Here is a 9,704-nt window from a genome sequence, read left to right as displayed (position 1 = left end):
CCCCTGGAACTGTGTGTCTACAAGAATACTTCAGCCCTCAGCGAGAGCGACCATCAGAGGCGACACACCTGAGGCCGGGCTTGTCAACGACAAAGCTGCCACTACGACGGCGAGGGCCCGTCACCAGGAGCTGCTGACAGAGCGCGTCAGCAAGAAATTCATGAGAAAAACGCTCATATCCACGCCAGGACTCCGAGTGCGCTGACCAGTATACTCTACGCCGTTTTGATAAACGTGTCCACGTTCTGCTTGTGTAGAAGGCAATGAGGGGCGTTGAGGAAAATAAAAGTCAAAACAAGCATAAGAATTAAACCTTTAAATTAAATTTTTGAATACATTAAACAATGAAAAAATAAAATGGTGTCATAATAGCCCGAACGCTAAGGCTTTCGCATTACACCAGTGCGAGTTCTGCAGTTTTCTATAATTTTCGTCCTGATAATTTCTTAAGCTGCGCAGGTGCGTCGCACTGTGAGGCTCGTATAAGGTTGCACGCAAGCTGCGTGCTGTACGCTCATCTTCGCAAGGGGCGCTCACTGCTTCGCGGAAAATCTCGGGTTCCCGATCGCATGTTGTTGCGACTGTAGGAATAAGAAAAATAAAATGCACGGGCCTGCTACTGGCTCTGTAGCTGAGCCACTTCCGCTACCTCGAGCGGACAGAAAGGAAAATAGAGAACAAAAAAGAAGAGGGATAGAAAGATGCGCGTCGTAAGAGCCGTCATCTACCACCGAAGCGGTGGCGGGTGCAATGACGGCCTACAACCGATACAAATCTGGTGGTAGGCTAGCCGCCGCGGCAATTAAGCGGCGGTGACCTACCAGTACCAGCCCCGTAGGGCCAGGAACAGTCACCCTTCCCCGATCGCATGCTGTAGTTATCCCCACGTCAATCGCGTCTCTGCCCTTGTCTTCAGTGCCACTACGCGGAGCTCTTCCACTCAGCAAAGATAAATTATGTGTTGTTTCCCCTTTTATCACACTGAGCGACCGCTCGCAGAGAATTGTTTCTTTGTATGTAGTGCATGTCTCAATTATTAATCCTATCCTGTCTTTTTCCCTTTTTTATTTTTCGTATTGAAAGATAAAAAAGTGATTTCTGATACTCTGTGTCTGCGTATCTGACAATCTTTCTTTTAGCGCTTGCTGTATTATTGAGGCGCTTCAGCGGAAATATCGCAGCAAAGCATTCGCCAATCAGAGTCCCCTTGACCGCTTTTCTTATATGCTATTTGAGGGCAAAGAAGATATTGTTCCTTAATCATCTAGTTCCTGCTGAAGATGGAGTCACTATGTTTATGTTGTGACCGGGGTACATGCATACTCAGCGGGCCGCCATTCAAGAAATAAGCCTTGTCCTGCGTACGCCAGAGTCAGTCGTTAACGGGCCCATGAAAAGCTATTTACTAAAATTATAAATCGAGCGCGAGCAATAGGTATTCCATCAATCCTCTTAAGCAGCGTAAAAATTTTTAACCAAGCTTTATTAACACCGAACATATGGGCGATTGAAAGTGACGCGACTCATCTTCCCTCACCCCTCAAACCATGCTGGCGTGCAAGAAAAAAAAAAAAAGAAAAGTCACGGCGGCGCGCCACCCCGCCCCTTCCCGTCCGTGTAACTTGCAAGCGTCCAATGAGCGGGCGCGCCCAGCAGCCCCACTGACGTCAGTGGGGAGGTCTGCTCGCGAAGATGCATCGCCCAACCGGCTGCCAGCGTTCGCCAAAAGCACTTCTCAAATATAATTTGCAAATCGGCTCCAGGCGAAGTTTTGAAATTTGACTCCAGTACTCCCAAGGACCACCTCTATGGATTTCTTATATTAGAATTTTATCCTAAGTAGCATTTCAGAGGACCTTTAGGCAGGGGAAAACGGTATAGTTACACTCTACATCGTCTTTTTAAAAATGGGAAACAAACGGAAACAGCTCCCGCGGCTGCTCGACTCAAGCCCTGCTCACGGCTCATGTCGCTATTGCCCGGACGAATCATCTGAAATCCCTGAATTCCAGTATCAACCGGAAGCGCGAACAATATGCCGCAAGAAAAAAAAGGAGAATAATCCAGCTTCTAGGCGGTTGTTTTCAAACCACCGAAAACGCACCTATCAACGACCATTCAGTGCTTCTCGCAGAGCTGGTCTGTCGAGAAGTCGCAGCGGCTTGGGAAACAAGCAGGAACTTTTCCATTCGCAGATGCGGCAATTCGGCTGCCGCGCATGTGCAGCCTTCAAGCACAATACAGTGCACAAAGCCTACATCTCAAATTTCGCCAAATTTCTCGTTTATTGGGAGTCATACGTCCAATTTCACTGAATTGTGTGCCAAAGTCATGCTTGGTAAGCGACTGGGCCCCGTACAACTTAGCGATCGTATCTCAGCAATGGCTTCATGACAGCCGGTGGTTAACCCTTGCGGGTGGCGGGCGGCCAAGGATATCGCCGAGGGCGGGACCAGCCACCTTGCGATTACTGTGACTGGACGCCCGTGGCTTTTCGTCTGGTGCTGCCGTCAGGTTTACGTCCAACCAAATAAAATGGAAACTGGTAGAATATGGTTATTGGTTGTGAGTTCACTCTATACCAAGTTTTTTAAGCTGTTTCTAGCACTCCGTAATGCAAGGAAGGTCTGGCCCAGTCAGGACGACCAGAACAGCACGGTTGTGCTCCGAGGCTCCTGTGAGCACAGCCGTTGAAGAACAGTTCTATTTGCCCAAGACCACCCTTACCTTTCGCAGAGCTGCAAGCTACTCATGAAACTTAGTTTAGGCTTCATTCATTTGTACCCTCATTTCACAGCTGTTGGGCTCTACGCAGGTGGCTGCTGAATATAATCAATCCCTTAAATGTACACTCAAGCTTTGACGTTTCCGCACAAAAACTTCCTGCTAGTCCTCAAATGGAGTCCCAGATGTGTGCACGTCTCAGCGTAAGCCTTCTTGCCGGCTTTGCGGGACAATAAAACTTTACGGTGTCACCGTGTACTCACCTTCCATCACATATTGTTTGAATAGAATCCACTAAACACCTTCTGGAGTAACCAGCCTGCCCCAACCTTGACGTTGCTATCTATACCAGTTTCTGTAATGCTGTTGTACTTTTCAAGAAATGGCGGAGACGCAGAGTCATACGGAGAAAATCCAGACTTCAAGCCAGCAAAGTACAAACTCTGCACACTTTTCGGAAGCGAAAATGCGAATGAGGTAGAAATTTGCCACATTTTTCAAGCTGAGATTGCATAGAAAGCCATGAACTCCACAAAAACACAGGCCACTTTCTTGCTAGTCTCTGGCCCACCTTATAGGGAAACATATTCATTAGCTAGAGGGTCTTGAGTTATGACTGTTTCGGATTAGATTTGGAGCTTTCCCCTTTATAAAGTGTGGGCCTTCGGAATTCGAGCATTAATCCTGAATAGGCTTTTTAACTCTATCCCGTATTTTTGCCTACAAAAGGTGATTGAAAATAAATAGACAACATATAGATTAGAAATGCGTTCAAAAGGCACTGGGCCTGCCAAAAAGCTCACCTGCAGAGCCCCTTTCGCAGTCGGTGGTGCAGCGCCCCCACAGAATCAATCAACCGGTGGCTACCTGCGCGAGCCGGACTATTATATCCCCTGAAACCCGTAAGAGTTCACCCATAAACAAGTTCTACCGCCTGGATAGTCAGACTCGCCCAAATATTCCACCCCACATATGCATCCTGCTTTTCACCAAAGCCGCCGGTCGGCTCTGGCCGAATATATCTGTGCCAAATAGAAGCAAGACTCGCGGTCAACTATGTAGACGCAACAGTTTCGGGCCAGGGTACACGGTGGCGGTTGTGATCTACCAAAAACTAGTTTCTGTCCTCATTATCTGCGAGGGTAATTTAGAAGCGCAGGTGACGTGACCAATGAATAGGTCTCAAGACATGCCACCTGCACCTACATAATCACGATTTCCATGATGGACAGAATGAGTTCGCCCCACGCCACCAGAATACTCCAAAATTGTGACCACCGACACATCGCAATGGCTCGTCCGGGAACCGGGACATCAAGGCGTGGATGGGAACGAGTGCGCCCATGGCGCTGCAGAGCTCTCCTCCCACGGATCTCGAGCCCTCCATTCCTACTTCACTTTATCCTGGCCCCATGGCGGCATGTGAGTAGAGGCTACGGCATTACAGACTCTCTCGTCGTAAATATCCGCTCCGGGGCAAAGGGCTCTTCAAAGCGGAGTAGGATAGAGGAAGACGTCTACGGACAGAAACTTACAAATAACTCGCCTATTTAAGCCTAATAATCCCCGGTTATTAAGATCCCAAATTCAATCTGTGAGAGGAGGAAGAAAGTCTGCCTCACATGATGAGTAACTTCACACGCGATCCCCTTGGAGACCTAAACACGGTGCGAGATATTAAGGGGTGGGAGGAATGTCTGCCCAGCTTTAGGCACGAGGCCCAAATGCCCTAGTACTATCAGCATGGAAATCAGCGGCAGCCGCTAGAGTGCTGGTGTATGAATCCCACTCACCCACACACCTCAATGCATAATCTCACAATAATTTTCTTAATTCCATTCATAAACAATTCTAAAATGACAAAAGAAGACTGCGCGCTTCTTTTTCTTCCTTTCGTCATGTCTAGAAGCAGACTGGAAACTTTTTCTTCAGAGAACATGGTGCTGATGAACTTCCTCAGCTTCTTCTTCTTTTTTTCTTCTTTTAATGCATGACATTAGCAATTCCATGGGCATAAAGGCAGAAACTTCCCGGCGTTGACGTCGTCGCCTGTATGCGTTCACCATCTGTAAACAGGAACAGATTGAAATAGAGGAAGATTCTCTAAACAACCGTAGAGCAGAGAAGGGACAGGCTAGAATGACTCAGCATAAATTATTTGCAGAAGCTATTACGAATACAAATAAGATAAGATCACGATCATAATACGAAGAGAATAACAACAGGAAGATCATAATTATAATGATATTGTAATTAGAGTGGATTGCTGAATAAAAGACAATGGATTCAAGATTGGAATAAGACTAACTACTGAAGAAAAATGCGCTGCTGCATTTCTTCCGCGTCAATCTGTTTGATCGCCGCTGATTTTTATTTTTCTGACCTTTGACCACTGTTTCGTCTTCCATTTTCTGACGGCTCATTTTCAGCATCCCGGACTACTTTGCGCGATCAGTGGTATCAGACGCGCACGTCCGAAGAGGAGAAAGCAATGCGCAGCTCGCGGCTCTGACCTCTCGCGCAAAGCTCGCGGCGTACCTCGGGTCGGGCAGCAGCAGCGGTGGCGGTCGGCGGCCTGCAGCCAGCGTAAATTCACTTCCAGCCTCCCTCAAAGCAGTGGCCGCGGCGTCCGCGGCATCCAGGCGATCCACCATGGCGCAGGAGCTGCAGGACGAGCTGGGCCGGCTGCTGCGGGAGCGCGGCCCCATTCGCGACGCCATGGAAAAATTCGAGCGCCTCACGAACGTGAAGCGCGAGCACCTGGTCTACGGGCTGGCCGGCCTTGTGACCTGCATGATCTTCATGAACATGATGAGCGCCTTCCTGTGCCAGCTCATCAGCACCTGCTGGGGCGTGCTGGGCAGCATGCGCGCCCTGGAACACGACGACCCGGCGGCCATGCAGAAGTGGACCTCCTACTGGCTCATCTACGTCATCCTGAACGTCTACTGCGGCTGGATCGTCCGCTTCATGGCAGGCTACACTGCCAAGGTCTACGTTGTCAAAGCAAGTCTCTTCTCTTATACTTAGGCGCGTGCCGCTGGCTCCTCTAGTACGCATAGGCTCGTTAAAGCCACGTTTCTTAATTGCTATGCCATGTGTATGGCTTGCACTGATCTGGCAGCACGTACTGTCATACTGGTCGGCCGCAGTGTAGGTTACTTCGCTTAACTCGTTTACAACTATACTTGCTCTGATCTGTACTGTGGAAGCTATGCATAGTTCCAAATACGGCGCCGGTGGTGTTACCTTCAAGCGCTCTTATGCAATGCATCACCTGCAGCTGGAGGTTTTGAGAGTTGCACGGCTTCGAGTAAATGGAGAAGAATGAAATTATATTGATGGCGCTGATGTTCGGCAAACGAGAAAAAGTTATGTCCTTTCTAGTTAACATTTAAATCAATGCAGATGTACCGGAAGATTAGACTGCAGTAGCGTGCAAGTCAAACGGAGGCTCGCTTGATGCTCTCTCCGAAGCGTTGGCTTTGTCGCAAATCTGTTTCCGCTACCTGAAAAGAACTCTTGCGCAAGGAATGTCTGAACATCCGTAGGCTGCAGCGCTCGTCTGCTGGTCGTTTAACCGATGCAGGTGCAGTCGTCAAAATAGGGCGAAAGGCTGCAGTTTAAAGCTCCTTTGCTAGGTTGCGCGCTGTCCTCAGGGCTTATGATCAAGAATAGAAATACCAGCAGTGGTTAAGACTCTCGACTGCTGTGCTCAAGGATGCGGGATCTAATTCCGGCCGGGAAGGCCGTTTTTTGATGAAGGCGATAAAATAGGTGCCAGTGTGCTGTGCGATGCCAGTGCACGTTAAAGATCCCCAGGTGGTTGAAATTTTCGGAGCCCTCCACTACGGCGTCTCTTATAGCCTGAGTCACTTTGGGGCATTAAACACCATAAACCAAACCAAACCAGTTTCGCAAAACTCGCACCGTTCGTAGCTTCTTGTTACCCAGAATTTCCTCACTAAAACATATTGAGGATATGAGGAAGCACAAAGAACCATCTTTGAGATTGATTGATTGATTGATTGATTGATTGATTGATTGATTGATTGATTGATTGATTGATTGATTGATTGATTGATTGATTGATTTGTTCATTCATTTATTCATTTCCATTTGCACTTGCATCATTCCCACGTATTATTAAATGCCAGCAAAACTTCGTTCCCAATCCTACAAATACTAAATCTTTTAAGGACAATAGAAGGCCTGTTTGTGTAGATTTCCGCTTTTTAGCAATCAGGACGCTACTTTGATTAAAAAATAAAAAACGGCTTTTAATTACCAGCTACAGAAAAGCCAAAAAAAAAAAAAGAAATGCAGAAGTCGTCATCACTTGCCGATCACGTAAGCAAACTGCGGTGTGTCGGCAGGTGAAGGGGCTAGGCTACGTAACCCATCGGCCCAACACCGGGAATGGTTGGCAGTCCATTGGTCTTATATAGTGCCGACCATTTCCGACCAACTCCCAGTACTGGGCCCATGGTTTGTTTTGCCTTAGAGACGGAGACTTTGGTCGCGAAGTTCGTGCCGCTGTCGGAGTCAACAGTTTGAACCGAATGCCGGGAAAACATTGAAATGCAGTTCTCTCCAATACATTGCCATTTTTCTGTCGAAAAAAAAAAGCGCCTGTCAGCATAATCAGAGGGGGGCGTAATATCGAAAACAGAAATTTCATGAATTGGTCCTTACTGTATCTTTAAAAATATGTTAAGCTCATAAAGGAAGCTAAAATATTATCACTGCCACTGTCGCAACTTTTCGAAGCTCATGTGAACGTGAACTCCACCAGCACCGCACACAATCGGTTGCGCTCGAAGTCACCTTTACCTAAGCGGTACAGCCAAGCCGAGCGGTCTCGTGTGCAGAAGAAATGAGCGGTAAATTTGATACCTAAGGATCCAGCGTAGCCCTGTAAGGTCTGGAATTGGTTAAAAATGTTGAGGATAAAATGCCGCCACTGTGTTAATCCTTCTATTCCCTATGTATGTACAGCAATCGAGCAATTAAGCTAGTACAGAACCGTCATGGTAAGTGAGCGCTTGTGCCAGTCGTCTGTATAAATATCCACATGAACAACACGCACGAACGCGAAATTAAGCGTATAGCGTCGACTTGAACTGTTCTTTGACAATTATTCTGAGTGTGAGTTTACTTATGCATGAGGTTACTTGCGCCATGCAAGCTTCCTAGTATTTATTTATTGGTTTACGGTAAAGGAACGGCGTAGTATCTGGGGTCCCTCAATAGGAACCTGGTACTCCCCTGATGGGGCTGGGACAGGTAGGTCATCGCCGCTTTTGGCGGGGGCTAGCCTGCCACAGAATTTTTATCTGTTGTAGGCCGTCATTGCACCCGCCACCGTTTCGGTGGTGGACGACGGCTGTTGTTGCGGCGCGCGTCTTCCTCTCCCTCTTCCTTTTCTCTCTTCTCTATTTTGTTGTGGCTGTAGGAAGAAGGAAAAGAAAATGCACGGGCCTGCTACTGGCTCTGTAGCTGAGCCACCTCCGCTGCCTCGTGCAGATAGAAGAGAATATAGAGAAGAAAGAAAAACAAGAGGGAAAGAAAGACGCGCGCCGCAACAACAGCCGTCGTCCACCACCAGCGGTGGCGTGTGCAATGACGGCCTACAACAGATAAAAATTCGGTGCCAGGCCAGCCCCCGCCGCAAGCAGCGGTGACCCACCTGCACCAGCGTCTGGCGAGGCACAGTCTCTTCTGTCTGCACGAGGCAGCGGAGGTGGCTCAGCTACAGAGCCAGTAGCAGGCCCGTGCATTTTCTTTTCCTTCTTCCTACAGCCACAACAACAACACACTTTTTTCATGGGCACCTGAAGCGCGCTGCATAGGCAAGGAGGAAGGTGTAATTGCGGAAAGGGAGAAAATGTGCCATAGTGGAGGGATCCGGGGTAATTTCGACCATCTCGGGATCTTTAACGTGCATAGCGCACCGCACGTTAAAGATCCCCAGATGATCGAGCTTACTCCGAAGCCCTCCAACGCATAGCGCGCGTTCACGTGGTCCCAGGTGGGCCTGTGCAAAAAGGGAATCATCGGGGAGTGCATGCAGCAGATGGCCTGCATGCTGGGGCGTGGTCTTGTTAGAGTGGGGGATGAGAGTGAAGGGATTCTCAATGTGTTTAAATGTGGTTAATTTATCCGCAGCCGTCCTCTACGGCGTCCCTCATAGCCTGAGTCGCTTTGGCTCATTAACTGCCGGGGTTTCCTAACCACCTGCAGCTACGCGAGCGGAAACTGGCCCAGACTAGTCGCTTCTGGAAGCAAAGCGAACGCTTTGCGCGTCATTTGTGTGTTTTCGCCTCAGGCTTCTCATGCGCGCCGCATACAAAGCAAAGACCCGGGAAGGCTCAGATCGCCCATGGGAGAACTTACGTAGCGGAACTTGCGAATAAGAGGAACGGGGGTAAGAATGATGGTTAGATGGAGGCGTTCGATCTTGCTCATCTCCCGTGGAAAAAAATGCTGGCTTAGTTACGAGGTCTCTTCCCATCGCAGTTCCTGCTGCTCGTATGGTGCGCGCTGCCTATTGAGTTCAACGGGGCGGACTACCTCTATGCTCAACTGCTGGCGCATCGTCTCTCCCGACCCATGGGACTGGCCGGGATGTCGGCCAAGAAATCAACGTCGCCGCCCATGCCGACGGCGGGAGACGAACGTCGCGAGAAGGCGATGCGCGGCAAGTAAGTCCATAAAATGAGCGCAGTTGTAAGAACCACAAGACCTAGTGCAGCCTTCCTCTAGGCTCCTCGCGCGTCTTGACACCGCTCGCTCTTCTCCGCCGCAGTGCGTCTCCGGAGCGCCGATCCGCCATGGTGTGAAGTCGGATTCCCGGGAGAACGCGGCGACGACGACTACGATGTTGTGTGTCGGCCCGATCGGGCAATAAAATTCCTCCTTTTGGGGAATCCCCCCGTGAGTGGTGCAGTCGCTGTTGGCTGGCTGGCGCAGCGGCGGCC

General features: G+C 49.2%; 1 protein-coding gene across 1 annotated transcript; it reads left to right on the top strand.

Moving 5' to 3' along the window:
* Positions 1-5,376: 5,376 nt before the first annotated feature.
* Positions 5,377-9,627, top strand: LOC146185336 (receptor expression-enhancing protein 6-like). The gene is made up of 3 exons (XM_084606292.1): positions 5,377-5,730; positions 9,244-9,428; positions 9,533-9,627. The coding sequence occupies exons 1-3, from the start codon at positions 5,377-5,379 to the stop codon at positions 9,564-9,566; spliced, it is 573 nt and encodes a 190-aa protein (XP_084462418.1). The 3' UTR covers positions 9,567-9,627.
* Positions 9,628-9,704: the final 77 nt, after the last annotated feature.

This window comes from Amblyomma maculatum, chromosome 6 (genome assembly GCF_055883805.1).
Source record: "Amblyomma maculatum isolate TAMU_Amacu chromosome 6, ASM5588380v1, whole genome shotgun sequence".
Classification (NCBI taxonomy): domain Eukaryota; kingdom Metazoa; phylum Arthropoda; class Arachnida; order Ixodida; family Ixodidae; genus Amblyomma; species Amblyomma maculatum.
Note: the sequence above shows the minus strand (reverse complement) of the source record. Positions and strands in the feature narration are given on the sequence as shown.